Source organism: Pezoporus wallicus, unplaced genomic scaffold (genome assembly GCF_028554395.1).
Source record: "Pezoporus wallicus isolate ANWC-B61680 ecotype Strahan unplaced genomic scaffold, APGP_CSIRO_Pwel_v1 contig_6312, whole genome shotgun sequence".
In the NCBI taxonomy this organism is placed as follows: Eukaryota; Metazoa; Chordata; class Aves; order Psittaciformes; family Psittacidae; genus Pezoporus; species Pezoporus wallicus.
This window is the reverse complement of record NW_026642251.1, coordinates 445,529-469,005: the sequence shown is the minus strand read 5'-3', so window position 1 is coordinate 469,005 and position 23,477 is coordinate 445,529. Positions and strand designations below refer to the sequence as shown.

The window sequence follows — 23,477 nt, the reverse complement described above, 5'->3', positions numbered from 1 at the left end:
CTATGTGGCACCTTGGGCAGGTCGGCCTGAAGGGAGCCAGAACTCCTGAGAGATCTGGGGCTTCCAGCATTGTGACTGTCAAGGAAGTGCCCTTGATCTGAGCACTGAGTGAGTCATTAAGGAACCAAAGGACCATGTAACAGTAGAAGGTCAGATAGGCTTGGAAAAAGCATTACTCTCAGAGGAGAGGGTATCTTATACTGGGGTCTTGTGTATACTAATAAAAACTCAAAAGGTGTTTAAAAATGGTCAGTTTGGGTATATGTATGTGCAGTACACATGCTACAACACTCCACAGCTCCCTCTGCTGCATATGAAGGTGCAGAACACCCACAGTGTTGGAATTCTACTTTCCCTTTTAGGAAAATAAAAGTGTGGACATGCTGTCATGGTTGTCAGTCAGTTAGTTTAGAAATATATATAGCCTATGTAGAGACAGAAAACAACACAGGAACAGAAAATAGCTTATGGACTGTGAGCACTTCCTTGTTAAAAAACTCCACGTTAGAAGGTAAAAACTGCTCGCTCAGTGCTAAGAGGGCTGACAAGCTGACAGGATTATGGGAGGGTTTGGGCTTGCCCTTCTGATGCCACATGCATGTGTTGGATAAGAGGCAATCTCAATAAAACACGGAAACTGAATTACTCTCTTGGTGCGGTAGGTAGGTCTGTCTCCCATAGGTACCTACAGTGCAGGAAATACCACCAATGAGGTGGTGTGGTTGGCAAAGCAGTGCTGAGAACAGGAAACTACAGCAGTTGGGATTATTAAATACACCCTGCCACATGTCCAGATCTAAAAGAGGTTAATCCCGTACACAAGTGTGCTGTACAGATAGCTGCTAGTGAGTTGGTTACCTAAGTGAGTGTTTCGTGGTTTTTTTTAATTTTTTTTCCTCTTTCTGGTAATGTCTAAGTGGCTTTCCAAAGCTCTTGGAAGTATGAATGGCCACAGTCAGCTGTTGCTTTGGGGGAACAGCTGAACTTCCAGTTTTTGAGCTTGGCTTTCAGAGCCTTCACTAGACTAAGTAGCTAAAGTGGAAGTCTTGCGGATGCAGTAGATCTGCAGTGCTTCCTTCTCAGCAAATCTGCGTTTGCCATCGATCATGTTAAGGTTTGTGTTGTGAATCATTCATGGGCAGCATCAACAGAGCTTGTAACCTGTGATGCTACTCGCAGTGGTCGGCAGTGTGCTTTCTCCAGTCCAAGTGCTGTCACTATATACAGGGAGTTTACATGTTAGCTGCTGTGGTGATTATGCATGTACATAGTTTGTTCAAGAGGCCTGTGCGTGAAGTCCTTTCATGGACACAAACGTCCTTTCAGGAAGGCAACGCAGAAGCAGCAGGAAGTGGCGATGTGAACAAACTCCCAGCGCAGCATAGCGAGGATGGTTCGGTGGAAAATGATCCTAGATGAAGAATGCTCTTTGGTCACAACTCATCTTACAGTGTACCAAAAAACTGAACAAAATGCTGAAATGAAAAATGGGGTAAGGAAAAAAAAAAAGAAGTCTCTATCAAGAAACAAGTAGATGTAACTGTGTCTTCTGGTAGTGATGTAGGTTGTGATGTGTGCACATAATGACGGTGAATGCTGTGTAAAGGGCTGGAGGGCTGGGTTGTGGCAGCTTCTTAGTTGTCCTATTTGCAGTCCTCTCTGCAGAGGTGCCTGAGAAGCTGCTGGAGGTGTTGTTGGAGGTCATCCTGTGGTAGTGCTTCTGGTGTGTCTTCCAGCTCTTCTATGTGCACATGTTGGCCATCCTGATCCTTCATCACACTCCTCTTGTGCATGCTGGACTTAGTGAGTGTTGTCCTTAAGCATGGAATAAAGGAGACAAGTGTGAGAAGAAGGAAAAGAAGGGAGGAAGGAGTACACACCACCACATCTCCGCCACTATGTAACAAAAAACTTGAGTAGGGAAGGAAAGTCAGACAGAGGATGAAGTGCAGCGTAGGCCAAGACAAACTGAGCAGCTGGGCAGGGGTCATAGGACATGGAGAAGGCTGAGGGTGGTCCCATTGGTGCACCAGCCAGCCCCTGGTTGCCCTTCTGCCTTGCCATTGGTCTGCTGGTGTAAGTGGTTGCACTTCAGACACACCCATCAATCCAGTTATTAGTTATGTGTTTGTTAATCCTGGTCTAGGAAGACTTCATTGACATGCCACACCATGCCAAGCCAAACCTTTTAATCACTGATCCATCCTCTTTCAGGATTTCTTTCTCTACCAAAGTGGGGAGCTGGACTTTCATTTGGTTACCTGCATAGCTCAAAGCCTCGAATGAAAACATAAGTCTCACATTAAAACACAACCCAAAAGCCTAAGACAGAAGCTACATTGCTCTTCCTAATGTATCTTCTAACATATAGCACTCATCTGCAGTAGTGCAGTTGAATGCTGAGAAAATGATGAATAAATAAACATTAGGAGCACATGCCTGCCATTTGCATCCTTTCAAATATTTCTTAAATGTACTGATCAGAGCAGAGCTTCTTGTCTAAGCTAATTTCATTTTACTAGTATTTGTACCAAGGCATCTCAGTACTTTCTGCGGCAAAGTAGCCCTACTCTATGCTATGCTGTGCCATGCTCGCAACACTCATCCTTTCTCTCTACTGGTGGCAGCTACTACAGTCACCTTTTTCCTATCACAGAAAATACTGTCTCTTGTATAGCCTTTCCTTCTACCACCTCAAGCTGCTACCTTGCAGCACTAGCAGTACTGAGGTGGATTTATGTGGAAATGATGGGTGATGCTCTGGAGCCTTGAATCTACCAAAATGGAAGAGGCAGGGCATGGAGCCACACCAGTTTTCCATAAAAAGTCTCCTTACAGTACACAGAAACCAACCTAATAGAAAAAAAAAAAAAAAAAAGAATTATTTCTATTTTCCTTTCATCTGGAGGTGAGTTCATCTTCACTACCTTCCACGTTATTCAAAGGGACAACAAAATGGATATATAGCAAAGCACTATCAGTTCCTTGTAGAAAATGCTACCTTCATTCCATACCCCTTTTCTCTTACTGAAACACCTACACTGACCAGAAAAAGAGGAAAACTGGGAAAGGTGCTACTTTACTTGTTAACTGTTGCTTCCCGTCGAAGACAAATACATCAACTCACCCAGAGCGCAGACTTGACTCTCTCAGTTTCCAAACTTCGGTCCGTGTGCTTTAACAGTAACTGTACCCATGATTTCCACCTTCATTGAAAGCCTCCCAGGTTTTTAAGATTCTTAAAATGTTTTACATCTAATTCTGTTGTGTTTGCTTCTTCCCTTCCTGCACACACACTTTACATACTAATCCCTTCATAATACAGCTGAGTATAACAACAGAGCATAACTGAGTTTACATTCTGTTTTCTATTTAAACTCTACTTTTGACACAGTCGAATTAGTGCCTAGGTACATTGTGACCCTTCATTTAATACTTTACATTTAAAAGGCATTTTTACCTCTTCAAAGTCCTCTTTGGCCGACGGAAGATCACGAGCTAGGCTGGCATCCCCCAGGTGTTTCTCCATCCTCTCGCCTTGAACTACAGTGCTCTTGATGACTTTGCTGACCTTCCGGCCTTCTGCTGGCTTGGACTGGAACTCAGGGGCAGTAGGCAAAACAGCAGGTTCAGACACGGTCACCTGTAAGGTTAGAAAGCAGAAGTATACTGGAGGTGAATGACATAATGCTAAGAATGCTTTTGGCTACTCTGTCATTCCTTCTTGATTGTGGCCATAGAGAACAATAGGAGCATCTCACTTTCCACACGTATGCATCAAAACAGCATGCTACCTTTCATTTCCTGCTTTACAGCTCCAGAATGAGACATTATGAGGCAGAAGGAATGGCTCTGGGATATGGCTACCCTGCACCACACTGCAGGCTACTGTACCAGCTCACCTGCTGAGGCCAACAGAGTTACACCAAGTAATAAGTGGAGCTCTTGCTGCAACGCCTCCCTGCGTTCATGCAAGTAATACCAATTAGCAGTATTGGTCCATACTTAACATTAAGTTATTCTTCTGAGAGACAAGTCACACTTGTAAAGCCAAGGAACTCTTACAGAAGCAACCAGACCAGAATGGTAGGGAAAGTGACAAACACGATTTTATTGGACAAAATACAGACTTACTGTATATGGGTTCCATATGAAAAAGACTGTATTTTCTGGTACGGCCAGCTAACTAAAACCGAATTACTTTGTTTTCTTGTTACTTTCCTCCTAAAGAGTTAACTCTGAGGATGAATTCTAGCAAGAGAACCACAATTCTGTTCTTAGCATTTTGAATGAAATTCGCTCGTTACCTGCCATTTTCAACTGCAGACCTGCCAAAAGCAAGCCCAGTGGCTAGCTTCTGGCCCTCCAACCTTACATCTGTCCATCCTGATATTGGTAGGGCTACATAGTGAACTAAGACAGGGAAAGACAAAGTGAAAGGTGCTTACCTTTGCCTGTCGTCATTGCTTCTTAATGACCTAGCTCTACAAAGAGTTTGCATGTAAGCGATACTTTTTTTTTTGCCTCTTCAAAGCAGTGAACACATTAGAACGTGAAACCTAATGTAACTGTCTAGTTTTAGAAAGGCTTAGTTGTGGACACCTGGAGAACATTGATCATTTCCTTTCAATGTCTGCTACTCTTTTCCTTAAAGTAAAATGTATGCTAACAAATACAGAATCACATTCTATCCATATGTCATTTAGTACGAAGCTGTTTTCTTTATGAATTCTGTACTTCCCATAAACGGCACAATCCATGTCCTCGTTCCCTCTTTCCACTTTCCCACCCCCACCTTTCTCCGTCTGTCTTTGGAGGCCTTTCCATCTGCAAGAATGGTTTTTCAAGTACCATTCAAACCTCAGTGTTTGTTTTAATGCAAGCAAGGGGTGTTTATGCTGCTTTGTATCATCATGAGGAAAGCATGAGATCTGACCTCTGATTGTTCGCTGTCGCTCTTCAGCACGACCCGTTTTACGACTTTGGAATAGCCATCTCCTTCTTCGATGGCAATGGGTTTCTGTGGCACTCCTTGCATTACAACTTCCTCTTTTCCTGTGCCATCTGGAGAGACGTATCGCCGGATGATCTTTCTCGTGACCTAAAGAAGGAAATAGAGCTTTGTCCCAAAAGACTTAACAAAACCATTCTTCCTCTTAATTGTAATGCTAAATGATCTTGCGAGTCAAGCCAACTCTTAACACATTGCAATCTCTCACAAAGAGAAATTCTTGTTCCTTCCATGCTCTACTCTTACAATTTTGCCATGACTGTGGATCTTGGACAGTAAGAAGGTAGCAAGGGGTGCAACTGACAATACCTTCTTTACCACCGTGTGGCCATGTTCATCTGTGTATTGCTCTTCTGTGACTGTTTCTGGTGGCATTTCAGGCATACCATCAGCCTGTACAACAAAGAACAAAGCTTTATGAAGTGAAGCCTTCATGTGGGTAAGTTTAAATAAGCACTGTCAAAATCAGTTAATCGGTTCAAGAACGGAAAACCAAAAATTACTGAGAAATGTTAGAAAAAACAGTTGTTCTGCAAATACTTAGGAAGGCATGCAAAGAAAAGCAATGCTGCAGTGGCCTGGCAAATATATGCTAGCCTACAGTGTCATGTGTGGGGCTGAGAAGCCTCCATCTGCCTCCAACTGAGGAATCTAACATAATTCGGCATTGGGTTAGCAGCATTACTGTAATCCTTCCTTCAAGAAAAGGTATCAGAATGGCTTATCCAAAGCCCATGCAGTAGTTGGAAGTGTTCCAGTGTCAGATGCAGTATCAGCCAAGTGGTTGTCCCAGCAGCAGACCTAAAGGTGTCACCAGGGCCCAGTCACCATTGGCTCATGCAGTCATTCAACAGTCAGTACCTGAATAATCACCCGGCGACGAACGACCCTGGTAGTGATCATCTCATCCTCATCCGAGCTGGTCTCCAGCCTCCCTAACTCCTTGGCTATTTCCTATTGAAAGCATGGAAGCAGTGCTCTGTTGTACGCAGTTCTAGGAGTACTGACTCATTTTTATCTAAAACTGTCTTTGATTTGAGGCGGGAGGCTTTGGCCGCTCAACTATGCATTAACTCTTTGTTAGTACAGTGAAAAAAAAAAAAAGGATGAATCTTTGTGGTACTAATTCTATGGGACTCTCTTAGTGCTCTTAAGGTTGCCAGGGACAAGCCTGAAAGTTGCAGCATGACATCACTGCACTTCAGGGGACTGGAAGATACTACTAACACTAGCTCTGGAATTCAAACGTATTATGTACAGTTTCTGTATTACTTACACATAAAATTATAGGAAAGCCTTTTAATTCTCTCTACCAGGAGGTAGAGAGTGAAGCAGATAGACAGCAGGACTAACCAGTTTGAACTACAGGACAACAGCCCCAGCACCGGAAAGATCAAGAAAAATTAGTAATGAGCATTGAAGTTGTTCTCTTTCCTGCTTAGGGAGGATTTAGCTATTTAAAGGAAGAGGCCAGAAGGCAAAGAGAACCTGAAAAGAACTATTTGCGAACTGTCAATAGTACACAAGCACCCAGGCGAAAATAAATAAGGTGCGGGAGGAAGGTGCTTCTTTTCAGTGGTTGTTGGTTTACTTTAATAAAAGAACTGAAGGGAACAAGAAGTCCATTATTTTTGAGGGCAGCTTTTCCTACAGGAGCCATCCTACCAAGTCCCAACATAACTAATCTTTCAAAGTCTGAGTTATCGCACACATCTTATATTGAACCTTTTTCTGCGATCCCAGAGGCAGAGCTCTGAAACTCTTCATTCTAGAGGCGGTACATTTGGCAATACAAACGGTAAAGAAAGAAGAGCTAGTTTCTAGGTGCATATCACAACAGGAACAATTTCAGTTAAAGTATAACTGTGTTGCCTCTGCTCCAACTTCACTGATAAACTCATCTGCCCAATTACGCCTTCTCCTTTTCTTCCGCTTCCAACCGGCAAAAGCGAGCTGTTTATTCTTAGACCTATATCTGCCAAGTCATTTACATTCCCTACTAAAAGCCAGTTGCTGTTTCCTTGCCTCTGACATTTTCTCTCCCAACATTGCCATAAGGTTCCTTTGTCTTACGCAACTCATAACCTACCTCCCATAGTTTTTTTAATTCTCTTCCATCTCCAGTCTCCATTTCTCCTTACTGCCTGCACACTACCTAAACATCATTCTCAAGTTCTTTTCTTCTGGTACATCCTTAGTATTCTGCAGTGTACCTCTTTTCCACCTCACTAACTTTACAGTATTTTTCACGTCATTCTTCATGCTGCTCTGGGCTAGTCGTGCCTGTCTTCATAGGCTTTTAACCTTATTCCTTTGTAACTTGCTACACCTGATTTTCACCATCTATTTGTACACAGTTTGTTTCTGCACCTGTGACTTACACTAATTCTCTCTCACATGCACGGACATAACTGTCACAGACAAAAGAACAATAAAGATAGCAGAACTGAAATTTCAGCCTGTCTGAATTTAGGATATGTGGCTTGCTTCAGCTTTGAAAACAACTGACTTTATACAACTGACTACAGCTAACACAGAACCACAGAGGCAAGGAGAAAAGACTCAGTTGCAGTTGGGGATTAATTAGAACAATTCAGAACAGTCTCATCTTAAGGAATGAGCGAGACATAAAGTTTGTTCATGTGTGTCAATTCTGTGAAAGCAGACCCATCGTTTACCTTTTCTAAGGATTCCTCTTCATAGCCTTTTCCAAACTGCTCTGTCTGTTCATCAGTTGACTCTACTATCACTAGACTAGATCTCCTCGGAGAGAGGAGCTCTGCAACCTGGCAGAGCTGAGTGTCCTCAGGCTCTCGGATGATGGGCGAGTCACCTCTCTGAGCAGACAGCAGGGACTGTGAGGACAGCTTCTTTCTCTCTTCCTTCAACATGCCGAAGCAGGTGGATTTCTCGCCTGCTGCATTTCCAGTTACTGGTGCTGTGGACCACTCTGTTCCCGGAGTCGTGATGCTGCAAATTGCAGGTTAGAGGGAAGTTACTACCATGCGGTGCTTACCAGTTGCCATAAATTAAGGCCCATTTTGTGCCAATTCCATATTGTTATGTGCCTGTTTTCTAGCTAAGTCTAGAAATAATCAGTACTCCTTGGCAGTAACTCCAGAGCAATCAGGCTAGGAGTCCTTTTTGTCTTCCCACCAGAGAAAATCTCCAACTGGATGTCCAAATGCTGCACTCATAAACTTGGTCTCCATAAAGTATTTATGTGAGCTTTGCTGTTGCTCCTGTCCTCCAAAACCTACGTATCACCTGTTATTTCCAGAAGGAAAGTGACTGGATGGCTACAGATGGATATGAAGTAACTACTCCATTAATTTCAAGCTATACAGCTGCAGGTGAGGAGAGATTGACCTTTACATAGAGTTCCAGAGCCTTACCCAACAGAAATTTGGTAGAGAATCTTACTTTGTTTGCAAAGTTATTTTCATTGTTTAACATTGCTACGATTTGAATGATACCACAAGTTATTTAAACAAATTATAACACATGTCACTACCAAACATACAGAAAGATAAGACATCTATCAAAGCAGATGTACATGCAGTATTTTCCTGTTGCATATGAGTAATTAACAGACACTTCCAATACTAAGATACCTCTCATCCAACTGAGTTTCATCAAGTAACCTCATAACTCCAGCAGTAGCTTGGAAAGTCACATCTAATTTGCACCAGTCATGACAATATTACCTGCTTCACCACCCAGGATCTTCTTCTGAGGGGACTTCTCCCTTTTCATGTATATTGTTAAAAAGACTAAAAAGACAACTATTTAAAAAATGGTGGGATTACAGCCTGAAAAAAAAGCCAGCCTGCAAAAATTAAATCTTTCCCTTCTGAAACTTTCGAGAGGCTACTGAACCGGTGTCAGCATTCTTGCTTCTTCCCCCATGCTCGTCCTAAAAATTAACTGAGAAAATTGTTACATTTTAATAGTAGGAGTCCAGATTCCTTTCTCCATAACCAATCCCACAAGTAGACAACAGCAGTAACAACACTTACAGAATAACTTGCACATAAATGGCTTTTTATCTGATACGAGTTGGGTTTTGACAGTTTGCTGTGCTCCCCTGCCTACTGCCCTTGAAACAACTATATTCTAAAGTACGACAACTTCATTGTAGTATACATTAAACAGTACTGCTCCAGCTTTCTTTTTTTTTATCCCATTCACCAGATTATATGTATTTTTATATAGTTTCTCTTGGTAGGAATAATAGTAGTATAATTCCTTACGAGTTATTTAAATTTCCAGTCCTGTTTTCCTCCTAGTTCACACTAGACATGAAGGGGAGCGATATTCCTGATATCACTATGCTCATTTAGTGTGTGCAGCAGTGTCTCAAATGTATTCTCTATTCCTCAGAAACATTAATTTCCTCATGGAAAATCCTCAGAAATATTGGTATTTTTCCCTATCAGTGCAATGTAAGTCCTCCACCTTATACTCTGCTTTCCACCTCTCACACTTGCTCCTGTGTGTAAAGCATATCGCAAGCAAAAGAATGCCCCCAAAGACCACTTGCTGGACTCAGCTGCACTTGGAACTCTTGGACCTGTGTCTCTACATCAAAGCTAATCACTCACAGGAACCTCATTTTTTGGAAGGGGATCTTTGGTAATATGCCTATTCATCAGCATGTGACTAGGGACAGTGGGAAGAAAGAAACATGAGCCTTTTCAAGTTCCTTTCCAAATGAAACTGACGCCACTGACAGCCCCAGATCAGAATTCAAGGCTTTGTTGTGCAGGTCTTCTAAATCTATACTTCACTGTGTGTTGCTCCCTTAAGTGCTTTTGCCTTCTCTGTATAAAACCCCATATCTGTTCATTTGGCCATTTGCAATTTACTTCTAAAAATCTAGTTCCTAATATGTGATTCTGAGTTTTGTAAGTAACAATTAAGTTGGAAAATTTTTGCCTTGAGTGAAAAAGCCATCCTGAAGTTAAAGGAAGGCTCCTCTCTGTAGTGCTAATTCCATTCAGTTTACCACAGCTTGCCATCTAACATGTGAGAAATCTATATGGTTGGCAAATACCCCCAAAAACCTCTACATTACATCTCTCTTCTTTCATGTGTACCAGACTGGATCATAGTTTTGTTTGCACAATGACAGACTGACCTGCCTAATCCTTAAGGTTTCCTCCTTAACCTGCAGTAGGAACTAACAAACAGGTGCATGCAATTGGAGGAGAATTCTAGTGTGTTCATTGTTTCAAAGAAAACTGCAAAATCCCCTTATTACACAGAAAAGAAAGAACCTATTCCATCATGGTTTCCTTCTGGTCTTTTGACACTTACAAATATTCCTGTGGTGAAGCAGACGTTTTTTCTGGCACATCTTGGGGTTTCCCTGAGAATTCAGCTTCGACTTGTTCCTTATGTGCTTGTCTCAGGAGCTCGGCCATTGATACTTCTGCCTCACTCCTGGGAGTGCTGTCTTGAAAAGGAGAATAACTGACAGACACATCTTCCTCAGAGACAAGAGGAGGGTGTTCAGTTGGCTCACTGTCTTTACTGTCTTTAGATATTCTGTGGTCATCTTCTTGCTTATGTCTCAAACTGTATACTTCTTCTTGCAGTGCAGAAAACCCTTTAAGAAAAAGAGAGATGACAAATGTAATTACAAGTCTTACTAGAAAGCAGAAAGTCCTTCATGTTCTCCATGCACATTTTAAATCCCTGGATGGAACACATTGCCTGAAACTTTTAAACATCTGGAGTGGGAACCTCTGTAAGTAGCTGAAGGAACACTGGATTACCACTGCTATTGCCAAATAATGAATCTTTTCAGTAACAGGCAAAAGGCAAATCACACAGAAATTTACCTAGAGTCAGTAATCTTAAAACCCTCAAAGTATGCAAGAAGATTCATAACAGGTTTTTCCCAGCTCAGTATGATAGGCTTTAGTTACACATATCCCAACCCCATAACCTCCACCCCCTTATTGATCTGCTTATGGGAAAAAATAACTACTCAGGTATGGACAAAGATATTCACATAGGGCTAGGTGCAAAAACTCACTCATTTACATGCTTGAAAGCATATAAACACCCACCCCAACCCCTAATCTCAAAGCAAGGGCTCTCATTGTGAAAAAAATGTACAATAACATCTGCATTTCTGTTCCATGGGTCACAAGCTTGGGATTTTCTTTTTCCTTATTAGGCACATTCACGAGGAACCTACTGAACTCTGACGAAGAGCTTGTGGGAAAAGATTGTACTGAATTTGGGTTGGAAACAGAGGTATACATTCTAAAAGTAACTGGTTGTAATATTAAAATGCTAATTATAGCAAGTAACCTTCTATTCCTGCACTCTCTTCAAGATGGGATGTTCACAGCTGTCTTAATACTTTACTAAGCTAGTCCTTCAATGTTAAGGATGTAAAAAGATCACCTCCAGAAAAGAAAATTGTCTTTCATGCAATCTGGAGGTGTTTATTTAGTTTGCAACCATTGCTCAAATTTACTGGACTTGGAAACTGAAGAAATCCAACAGCATCATAGCAAAATTACAATATCCTGAATACTTGAATTCAAAGATTTCTCCAAAGTTTTCCTTCTTCAAATTACAGTCCAATCCTAATGAAGCTTCATAACTTTCATTAAAGTACTAATATGAGAAAAAAACTCAACAAACCAGGCACTGGGATTTGCTGTAGTTTCTGACAAAATTCCTTTATATGCTTTGAAAGAATCGCCTGATGGAGAGATCTTATACCCCCTGAAATAGCAACTAAAGCAACATCATGGTTCCGTTCATCCCCATTATCTGTGCTAGCAAAATGGGATCCTAGCATTCAGTTGTAAGAGCTAATGGATTCTCCTAGTCAAATATTTCAGAACAGAAGCTAACACTCAGGTGAGATGATCCAGGCAGCCTGGATAGGGAGACCTTTACCTTCGCTGTGGTCCAATCCTATTGTTTGCTCCATTTCCACATATGTGCAAGTGCTGTGGACCTGCCTGGAGTCAATGCCGCTGGTCTCCATGAGGTGAACAATATCCATGCGGTTGATTTTTGTAAGACATTGGGTGAGATTGGTATCTGTGGCATTAGAATGACACCGTGTAGCCAAGTTAAGAATTTCACAAGCTCTCTCCCTTCTGTTTTCCACAGGGAGGACACATATAGGATACTGACCAACATAGTATCACGTATAAAATACAGATGCATTTAGAAGCATTACTGCATAAAATCTAAAATGAACCAAAGGGCTGACTATAAAAATTACCACTCATTTTGTCTCTTCCTGTAATCAATTTGTTTATAGTTTCCCCAAACATTTTCCAGTTAAGAAAAAAGAGGCATCTGTTTTTCCACTCTTTCTTTGTTATAGGATGTTCTGCCTCACCCTCAAATAAAGAAGTTTGATCTATTTCTCTGAGAACCCTATGTTGTGCCATATTACACAGAGAAGCTTTAAAAAAAAAAAATCTTAAGTATAACCTGTGATCATTCTTTCTACAGCCAACATTTTACCCAAATTCTCTTTTTGTGATTGTAATGAGCATCCGTCACCTCAACTAGCAAATAGAAGACAGTTATATGGACTGTAAGAGGAAACAAACCTGTCGCATGCTTCCCATCCCTTTCGAGCCAGTATTTGAGGAGAGCGTGGCTCTGGTCTTGAAGCGAATTTGGATTTTCAATTCGGATCTGGTGAATTTGCTCTTCAGTGAAATCCAATTCTCTTGCTAGCTCTGAAAAAGAAATCCACCTCTGTAAGGATGCCTTATTCTTTTCTCCCTGTCTTCAATCTATTTTACAGCCATCGTCAGCAAAGTAGATTACAGACTTCTCCAAAACCAGATTGTCTTTGCTTCTGTGTACCTTGTGTTATATTTAGAGGCATGGTTCAACAGTAAGTTCATGACGAAGACAGAAATGCTTACACCTAGAAATCTATGTGAGCTTTTATTTTTTCTGCCTATCGTTCCTAGTTCTGAGAGGCACACACTGTCATTGACCATATTTAGCAGTGATGAGCAGTCAAATAGCACAGTTGCAGAAATAGCACACAAGCAGATAAAAATATTTCTAGATGAGCACCCTGCTCAGCAGATTCTATCCTCTGCAGTATTGAATATTTTAGAAGGCATCATCGAAATCTAGGCAGAGGTTTTCACTTTTCATAATGCCATTTTGTAGTAGGGCTATATTAAAACATAGTACTACTACTCTGCTGGGCTTGTTTCATTTAAAGCAATGTCTACAACAGTTGAATAAAGGAAACTGAAAATACAAAACTGGGAATAACCGATGTCTTTCTGACATAGCACAGCCTCAGACTGCAGTCCACAAAAGAGAAATGTTTTAATAGTCTGTAGCATCTTTACTGTATCTGAAACCAGGACCAGCTTCCTGCCACTGCTTGCTGAGAAAGGTCATCGGATGAGTCAAAACCATGGAGAATTTGTGAGAATCCTACTGTTATTCCCTGGTCTCTGGATTTCTGCTGCTTTCAAAAAGAAGGATTCCTATTTTATTCCACTGTCATCACTACAGGGGCATGGACTTCATTTTGGAGGGTATCACATTTTAACAGGGAGGAAGGAACCCTAACCTCAAAGCATGGACAACATCATCTCCAGGCTGACTAGTAAACTGGTGTAACTGTAAATTTCAACAAACATACAGCAACTACACTTGAGAGTAAAAAAAAACAGTATAGAGTACAATCTTTGTTATCGTTCTTTTCACTGTAACACAACTCATCTTTAACTCCTACAACCTCACTTCTTTCCAAGAGCACGGGACCACTCTAGGGATAGATACAGAACACTGTCGACCCAATTTAATGGGTTTTGTAGCAATTTTTTTTTTTGATTGCACCATTTGACATGGTGCTGAGATTTCTGCCTGACTCCTTTTCTTTGTAAACAATTTTGAGCCAGTTTTCAGCCACAGATACCTGCATTTCACTCTGTGCTACTTTCGCTCGTACCCAGTCCTGTTAACTGATTCAGACCTATTTGATCCACAATGTTAAAGCAATTGCCACAAATAAGACCCTTTTTATCCGTTTTTCTTCAGGACAGTTCTGTAGAAAAGAAGCTCATGTAATTTATCCCTATAGTGGCCTTCCAGCTCAGGAGTCCCAGAACACAGATAATGTTTGTTCCTGTATTCATTTATCTTCTAGCCAGACATGTTGCATTTCACAAGGAAAAGGAGAGGAACATATGCCAGCTCTCTCGCCTGTCTCCATGGAGATGCAGCAAGAGCAGAGGCCTTGTCTCTGCATCCAAGTTCCGACCTAAAAGGCTATAAAAATCTTAGTACCCAGAAGACAGTAAACTACTGAAATATCTCTATCAAATATCTTTAGATAATCAGGAAATCATCTGAAAGAAACATGAAAACAGTGAGGAATGCTTCACTCCTTTCTGGACGACATGCATTTCACCTGTCCAGCTGAATCCAAGATGATCAGCAATGTGGGCCAGTCTTTCCTCCATCCTGTCCTGATCATCCTGTTGATCTAAAGGTCGAAGAGAACCAGAAGTTACCTTTTACAAGTTGAAAAACATTTCCATAGGTGATATAGCCCAAGAAGGGAAAGTGCCATTTCTTTTCTAACCGCTAAATGGGGCGAGGCTATTAAAACTGGTAACTCAGGTGGGGACTGTAAATACCCAGGTTTACCAAAGAAAAGCAAAACCAACAAAAACAAAACAATGAAAGCTTGATCTTTCAAAAAGCACAGGGCCATCCACATTTTCTATTTGAAAATCAGGCTTTCGTGAGAAAGTTTAAACAAGGACTGAAGTGACTGGTGTGCCTATTTTGGCCATGCATTTTATTCTAAAACTTCACTCTAGCAGCACATTGAGGACTTTAAGTCAAGAGCTGTGATTTTCCATGCCTCCTTAGTGAATACCAAGGTTGACAAATTAATTTGGACCAGTGCTTCTAATTCTGTTCTTTCCATCTTAGGGGAAGCTTTGTTCAAAGAGCCCATATGGCACTTAATATTATGGTTTGTATTTGAGATATCGGTAACTTAAGTGTCAGTGATGTTTTCAACAGGGTCATGATACACAATATTTACAATGAAGGCAAGGAAAAATAGGACGTTTGTTCACCTGTCTTCATTGCTTTCAGATCGTTCATCCCATCTCCGAAGCTACTTAGAGGATGGCAGAATTTTAGTTTTGATTTTCCCTGAAAGCACACCTGGATGGCAATATCTCGGATGAAAAAATTGCTTTGCATTAAAGACATATGCATGTTTCTTTTTACCTGCTGATTTCCATTATGGCTACTCAGTAGTAGTACACAAGCAGCGAGAGAAAAAGCAAATGCCAGAAAATTCATACTAAAGTTACTAGTGACACAGATTTTTTTTTGAGATACGGATTATCAAAAAAGTGACCATGAAAAAGTTAATTGTGTAACTTTCTATACCTTTCTTTGCGTAAGAACTCAAAAGAAAATAAATTTTCCTGTCTTTGTTTCAGTTCATGCCCAGTTATTTCACTATTAGTAAAAATTAATGGTTAAGAATAGGGCCAGGGAAAGTCAAAAGCCAAAATGTGCACAACCTGAGCCATCGGTTGGATGGTAAAGCAAGACATATATTGAGAAGTGCTTTGATTATTACAGTAACACTTCCCACAAGCGTTTATGGTTTGCAATCTTGAGATTTGTTTCACAGACAAGAAAAATACAGATACAACACAAAAAAAACAAAAGCGGCTCACTGAGAAAATAAAATGAACAACACAACCAACCATCGAAAGCTTAAAAGAAATGCTACACACATCAGGCGTGTATACACACGTACGGACGCACACCCCCACACACACCAAAGAAAACAAAATACAAGAAGTTTAATTCATGACATGCGTCGCACAGGGAATCCCAGTCGTCGGCAAATACCTTCAGCATGGTCATGGACATTTTCATCAGGGATACGTTCAATCTGAGTCTCTATGGACTCATCCCAAATAGGTCTGGTGTCAAAGATGTCTTCTGGAACTGACTGCTGGGTCTCACCGGATGGCACATTTTCAATAACTGAAACTTCTAGGGCACTACTGCTTTCATCATCTGAAACTAATTCTTGTTCTCTCTCTGACTGTGTGAGTCTTTCCACTAACTTGGACGCTTCATCGCTAATTTCTTCAAAGAATTCTATGGAATTTTTGTAAAGGTCAAAAAAATGTTCCTTACTTTCTTCTGTGGCTGTAGTGCTTCTGCTTTTAACTGGCAACCATGACGAAAATACTTTGGGTCTTGATGTTGTTGCCTCATCTGAGTCTAGCTCAAGGTTGATCTCTCTCTCCCTCTCTCTCGTCTCTGCTTCTGCCTCAGCATAACTCCTAGCTTTTATTGAACGCTTAGTCTTTGGGCCCATGTGAATACTTGCATCGGATTCAGATTTACTGCGGTTATCTTGTCTTATGGGTGGTTTGCCAGTCACATCCAGAGCTTTGGCTGACTCCAGCTTGTGGACAGATGCATCTGTGTACATATGCTGCTGTTCAGTTTTTTGGAAAGCTGCTTTGACCGGGATCTGAGACTTTGGTTTCGCTGGGTCATCTTTTTCTTTGCACTGCAAACCATCTAGGAAGTCATCTGTGGGAAGGCTCTCATTTTCCAACTGTTGCAATGCAGCAGCAGCTGTTCTTACAGGAATTTTGGATTTGCTTTCACAAGAAGGCACTCTCTCCATTACAGCAGTAGGGATTTCAATCACAGATCTCTGTTCCTCTGGTGAAGAGCCTGGGGACTCATCACCCTGTACAGAACTAACTATTCTAGTGACTTTAGAAAAATCTGATTCATTTTCTACTATGGACTGCTTGGGAGAGGTAGGGGAAGGCACCTGACTGCTCTCAACCACGTTGGTCTCTGTTCTGGAGAAAGGCTCAGCTTCAGAGGCAGTGGTTTCTTTCTTTGGTGATTTTGAAGAAGCTGAAATACCCATTTTAATTGGAATTCGGGATTTCAGATCTGCTTTTGTGGTGCCTGTGCAGACACCTTCATCCATCATTTCTTCCGATCTATCGCTACACTCAGATGCTGGGGGTGGATATTTCAAGGTATCCTTTTCTTGTACATCCAAGCCCTCCAATTCTAAAGGTGAAAAAGTTTCTGGTGAGCTCTTCATCTTACAAGATTCTATTTCTGCTGCTTCTTTCACTTCTTCAGATAAAGGAACTTCTTCCTCAGGCTGCTGCCCCATTTGGAAGAAGTGAAAGCTTTCATCTGGATAGTTCCTTTTGGTCATGTCAATGGCCCCACTTCTGGTCATTTCAAACAACTTTCCTTCCTGAAAAAGAAATGGATTCTGTTCACTAAGTGGTGTCCCTTCTTCGGTGGGCGTTCTGGCAGGCGTGGTGTCAGGTGTTGTGCCTTGTGATCGCCTGTCTACCATCAACCCAAATATTTTCTGTTCCTCTTCTTTCACCCGAGCTTCAAAGGCTTCATCATCTTCACGTATTTCACTCCACATGTCAGAATCCACATCAGTTTTAGTGATGACAACTCGACCAACTGATTTCTCTGTTTCATCTCTGATATCCGTAAGGGCAGATTCTGCTAAATTTGTGGAATCCAATGGTGAAGATCCCTGTGACGTTTTCTGAAACGCATCCTCTGTTTTGGGCTCTATTTCCATATATACTTCCTCTGAAAAGCAATACTTGCTACCTGTGTCTCTGCTAAGTAAAGCTTCACCAGTCTGATTTTTCCCTTCCTCGGTAGAACAGCTTTCCCTAGGCAGCAGATTTCTACCAGATCCTACCTTATTTTCAGGGTCAGTAAAGAAATGTTTGGAAGACATGTTCTCATAAGGGCTTACTATACTGCTTTCAGCAGCATCTGCTACACAGCTTTCCAGTTCCACTGTTTCAGCAGTGAGGGATGAATACTCTGGTAGGGGGTCCTCAGCATGAATCTCCCCTGGACATGTTTCAAAATCTGTATCTGCTTTTCCCAAACCACTTCCCGAAGTGAAGCAGTCAGCAGTATCACTTTCAGCCTGTTTGGCACGTTGTGGTACAGAGTACTTGGCGGTACTGTGTCCACAAGAACTACTATCTACATTCTCCAGCACAGCTCCCATTGAAATGAGATCTGTGCATGTTAATGATGAGGTGGCATCAACATCTTTTTTGGTAGTATCACATCGCTTGAGTGTTAGCAACGACTCAACGTGAACTTCTTTTTGAGAACTCGCATCAATGGAATGACACAGAGTACCCCCAGATTGTATGGCTGGGGCATTAGGACTAACAATCTCCCTGTTATTTGTACAGCCACATTTTGATTTGTCAGGTTCTGCACAACCGTCGGAATGACAAGCAGAAGTCGTACAGCTGACCCTGGGGATAAGTGGTTCTTCTTTGTCATCTTCTATCAGCTTATCCCCTTCCACTTTAACCACACCTATGCTGACAGAGCACCTTTCTGAATCAATAGGTTGAAAACCTGCTTCATCAGGGCTAGAGTAGGAGTCGATACTGGATGGTAATGGTGAGGGTGGCTGCACTCGGATCACAGGTTCCATTAAAAGGCCCGAATCGGCCTCTCTTTTCAGCTGAGTCAATTCTGGCTCACTTTCTGAAGAGGAAGAGCTTTTTCTAGATTCAGCTGTCAGCATCACCACCATAGGTATATCTCTGTCTTCCACAGCCATCGAGTGTGGTTCTTCAGCTCTACATGCAACTTCTGAATTGGCAATGGCAGCAGATTCATCTTGCTTACAATCCTTTTTGCAATCTCTCTTCTGTTTTGCTTCTTGTTCCAACTCATCAAACATTCTGATTTTGGTCACCATTTTAAACATCTCCTCTTCAGGGGTGAATCGCTTCTTTGGCTCGCTTTCCAAATCGTGCTCTGGCTCTTCACTGACTTCAGGGATCATGGCTGACTTTCGTACGCTGGACAGTGCCTGTGAGTCTGCTGTTTTAGGTGTGATTTCATAGCTAATTTCTTCAGAACTAGGAGTCTCAGGTGAAAGTGGACTTTTCCCTGAGCTCTCCATGAGGGACGTTTGCTCTAGACTGTCATCATCAGCACTTCCCTCAGGGTCACGGAGAATCCTGGAACGCACCGATGCCAACTCTGGGCAGGCTTCTCCTTTGCTAAGAAGGGACGGCAGAGGACCCTGCCCCAGAATGCCAGCCTTCACTGTTTGTTCTACAGGGCTACTTTCAAGAGAATCGCGGCAGGGAGACTCTTTCATAGGACTGGGCTCCAAAGAATCAGGTGTTTTGTGTGATGAGTTATCTTCTAGCACTGGGCTTGCCTCCAGGGAGTCTTTATGACTTATAGCCAAAGAGTCATCTGCAACTGGGCTAAAGTTTTCATTATCATGGCTACCAAGTGAAAGTTCCAATTTTTGGGGACTTCTAACCACGACACAGTGTTCACAAGTTATATCTTTGTCTTTTGCTAAAGCAGTACCATGTGTTTCAGAAGACTTAGTTAAATGTGCAGTGGTTGCAGATTCTGTATCCCTGCTAATATCTTTCATAATGGAAGCTGAGCTATTTTCTGCAAGCTTATCAGCCTCTTCTTCAGAGGCTGTAGGTACAAGCTCTTCCAATACACAGTCAGAATGAGACTCAGTAACAGCATCTAGCTGCCCTTCAGTAATACCTTTTTCATCTTCCTTTGGAGAGAGTTCCTTCCGAGAACATGTTTCTGCTGTTGTGGGAGCTCCAGCTGCTCCATTAGCTTCTTCAGTTGGCCCATATGTTTTCTTTGGTGAGAACGAAAGGCTTTCAGGGCTTGTTTCTGGAGTTTCTGCCAAACCCTCATGCTTATAACTTTCCTCAGAGCTGATCTGAGGAGTTCCATCCAGCAGGCTACCTGGAGAATCGGCCACACCTTCATGTTTCAGGCTTTCAGAGCTCCCATCAAAAGCAGAGCTTTGCAGAGAAAGAGCAGGCAGGAACCCGTCTTTCCCATACTCTGTGGGAAAAGCAGCACTGAAGGGGCTGGTCAGTACTTGCTCCAAGTTAAGTTCCCCCTCCTCCGTGACCGAAAGGTGCCGGAACTGTTGATATTTGTCATTGTCCTCCAGTTCTTCTTTAATGACATCAGAAAAGTCTGTTGAGGTTTTTCTGTCAGGGCTGATCTGGAAGTCGGCATCTCCCTGGTCATCAGAAGGCCTGCCCCTTCCAACCACTGTATCCTTGGCACTTTCATCATCAAACACCGGAGGGAGAGGTTCACTTGGTTTTTTGCTGCCCTGCTCTTTTACCTGGTCTTTACCAACAGTTTTCTTTGTAGTTTCAACAGTAGATAGTTGCATTCTTCCTTTTCTGGATTGCAGCTCTTTCTCTGTTTTTAATGCTGCACTTTGTTTGTCTTTCTGTTTGTCTGTCTTGTGGCTCATTACTCGCCTCATTTCGGTTTGTGAAACAGTTGTTTTTCTCCGGGTTGTTTCCTTCTCAGGGAGCTGTTGCTTCTGTTTGACAGATTTGTGTTCAAACAGTCCAGATATATTCTTGGATGGGTCTTGACCTGACTGAAAGGCTTTCATCAGTTCACGAACCGACATGGTCTCTTCAAGTCTTTCCGTCTTAGAAGAAGGGGAAACAGTTGGCTGTGCTTTATGCACTGCTGGCTTTTTGACTTGTATTGGTCTTTTGGAAGCCTTCTCAGCAGTGCCTTCTTTGGTTTGAATTCTGACAGGCAGTTTTGACCGCACTTTTTGCTCATCTTCCACTCGTTTCTGAAGAGCTTTAACTTTATCTTTGATTGAGCCAATAGGAGTTTCCTCTATAACAGGGGATACAGCTTTAGCCTCCAGAGCAGCTGTCGGCATTAGGCCAGGTTCCTCACAGCCTTGTGACACCTCCGAAGTGAGCTTCATTAATCCTGGCTGTTCTTCGCTGCTGCGCATCTTACCTTCCTTTTGCTTTGGCTTGTCTCTTAATTTTGTCCTAAGGGGCTTTTTAATTTCTAAGGCCAGCTTGTGTTGCTCCTGCAGACTTTGTGGTCCGGCTGTTGGGGATTCTTGTCCTTCTTTTTCAGAATCCCTGCTTATTTCTACAGCTTCAAATCTCTTCTCTACCAAGTCTTCTTGTAAGGCTGGTGGCTGTACCTTATGAAGAGAAACGTATGCTTTTAAGTCCTCTGTAAGGTAATCTACCATCCCTGCCACGTCTGCCTTCTCCATTTTTGTTGTCCCTTCATCTAGCCTGACTTCTACACATGTAGGTTCGGTGACTTCTGAAGGAGCATTTCTTCTGGCCTCCTCAATTTCTTCATCACTGACAATGACCCATTCTTCTTCTGAAAGTTCTTGTTTGGAAAGGGACTTCTGCAAAACATGTTCTTCTCTGGTATAGGATCCACCTCTCAGAATTTTATTTACTTTTTCTAAGTCTTCTTTCACTCTTTCAACTATTTCAAAAGGCTCTCCTGGCTCCTCCTCACTGGCTTTTCCAAGATCTTTCACTTTAATGGAGCCCAATTTATCAGAAGGGTCAGTTGTCAAGATGGCAGTCATTTTGATCAAATCTTGTTTCATCTCAGAAACTTCAGACAGTAAGTCTGGACTGGCTAATACAGGGACTTCATTAACCAGATGGCTTTTCAGGATAGATGTTTCTGTAGATTCTGTCTCGTCGTCTTTGATGCAAATGAAAAACATTGAAAGTAAAATGGAAATCAAAAATAGAGATTGGAAAATGTAATCAGAACTGACTGAAAATGAGAGTCTTTGGTTGCAGTGGTAGGAAGGTCAACAAAATGGGCCAGGAATGGTGGATCCACAAGATCTGAGGGTACAAGAGCAAAGCAAAGCTAATGGGGGGGAGGGGAGGAACCAAAGGAAAAAAACAAAACAAAACAAAACAAAACTGAAAAGGAAAACGGCAGGAAATAACTTGCTTAACTTTATCAATATAGCACAACCACACATACATTACCAAAGCTGTAACAAAAATCAGGACACCACTAAAAAAAACAAAACAACAGCAAAATTTAAAATTAAAAACAGAAGAAACACAGTGAAGTTACACAAAGATAGGCATCTCAAGATTGTTCAGATGTTACAGATCAATGTTCAAACAAAAAAAAAAAAGGCAAGAAAATAGGGAGAAAGCATTAGAACTGATTGAAAGTCAATTTCCTCTAAGAGAAAGCCAGTGTTAGCAAACTGTCAGAATAACATTGGCTTAACATATTTTTTTTTCTTAATGACAAAAAGTTAAAAATAACTCTACAGTAATCTAAATTATTATCAAATACGTAGAGATCTGAATCAGCTGCAAACCGGCATTTCATCTAAGGGGATTTCACACCTAAACAATGAAACGGTCTTTTGTTTTAAGAGGCATGGTCCTTTCCTTGGAACATCCTCATTGACAACTAAAGAATAGACTGAGGAAAGAGAAGACAGAGGAGAAAAGGAAAGATCGTAAGAAAAAACTGTGAATCAACTTAAAAGTGATTTCAGAGTTTTCAAAAATGTCATGTATGGCAACCAAAAATCAGAGACAGTCACACCAGACACACACATACAACTCATGTAAGGCAAGTTATTTCCATGCAAAACAAAGGTGTTGCAAATGCTGCTGGGTATGTAGCTTCAGTTAAAAAACAATCTTTCTAAAATTAATCACATAAATTAAAGAAAATATTGTAAAATATACTGTGGTGAAATATTTGTCTGTGCTATCAATATACAGTCAGCTGGACGTAGGTAACTCCCATTATGCCACAGCTGCCTCATGAGAATATTTAATCTCAGGAAGGTCTGCTAGAAAATATTTATTGAACAGAATGAAATGCTGGAGGACTGAGGCGAGTCATGAACAGAATGTAATGCTGAGAAATTGTATTTTTTTTTTTTTACTTCTAGTACATCACATAAAACTTGAGGCATTTCTGCACCCTACTCTAAATCTCAAAAGTAGTAATGCAAATATGAAGAACCTAAGCAATATGTAATTATCTGGATTTCTTTGTAAATAATATCCATTTTGCTACACTCTTGTGTTAAATATTTATGACGTCTATTAATTACAGCTGGATCGTGGGGCTTTGCAACTTTAGTAATACATATTTTCATAGATGTCACATGGATGACAATCGCACTGGCCACAGAGTCAAGCCAAGAAGCTTCAGATGGAAATAAAAGGCATATCTGAACGATATGTGGCTGGCAGCAAGAATGCTCACTTGGTATGATGTGGTTGGCCTCCCTCACGTCTGCACTGAAATATACTGTGAAATATTCTAGCTTGTATAACAAAGATGTTCATTCTGCCATGGAAGGTGAGTGCAGCACAACTGTCTCTCAATGTAAAAAGTGTTCGTTAATTATAACAAAAGGGAATGATCGTCCATTTGATCTTCAGGATCACAGCACTATGGTCCTTCCAGTTTAAACATCAGTACACTGCGAATAAATAACCCTCAGAAGATAAAGTAGAAAAACAGGCAAGACATTGCATTTTAAAAAAATAACAAG

At 41.4% G+C, this 23,477-nt stretch overlaps 1 protein-coding gene across 21 annotated transcripts in view; it reads right to left on the bottom strand.

Annotated features, from left to right (window-relative positions):
• Window positions 1–1,414: 1,414 nt before the first annotated feature.
• The window catches only part of ANK2 (ankyrin 2), a 223,374-nt gene continuing 201,311 nt past the window's right edge, over window positions 1,415–23,477 (bottom strand). For 12 of the 21 annotated variants that reach the window (XM_057428318.1, XM_057428327.1, XM_057428317.1 and 9 more), the window contains 9 exons: window positions 14,445–14,519; window positions 12,607–12,738; window positions 11,936–12,082; window positions 10,331–10,622; window positions 7,690–7,981; window positions 5,321–5,404; window positions 4,937–5,101; window positions 3,461–3,643; window positions 1,415–1,815 (listed from right to left, as the gene is read on the bottom strand). In XM_057428318.1, the coding sequence (XP_057284301.1) occupies window positions 1,801–1,815; window positions 3,461–3,643; window positions 4,937–5,101; window positions 5,321–5,404; window positions 7,690–7,981; window positions 10,331–10,622; window positions 11,936–12,082; window positions 12,607–12,738; window positions 14,445–14,519 (1,385 nt within the window). In that variant the 3' untranslated portion in view covers window positions 1,415–1,800. Of the gene's footprint in view, window positions 1,816–2,185; window positions 2,278–3,460; window positions 3,644–4,936; window positions 5,102–5,320; window positions 5,405–5,872; window positions 5,966–7,689; window positions 7,982–10,330; window positions 10,623–11,935; window positions 12,083–12,606; window positions 12,739–14,444; window positions 14,520–15,919; window positions 21,632–23,477 lie in introns of all 21 variants that reach the window. The other 9 variants (XM_057428311.1, XM_057428308.1, XM_057428310.1 and 6 more) reach the window with 2 other exon arrangements.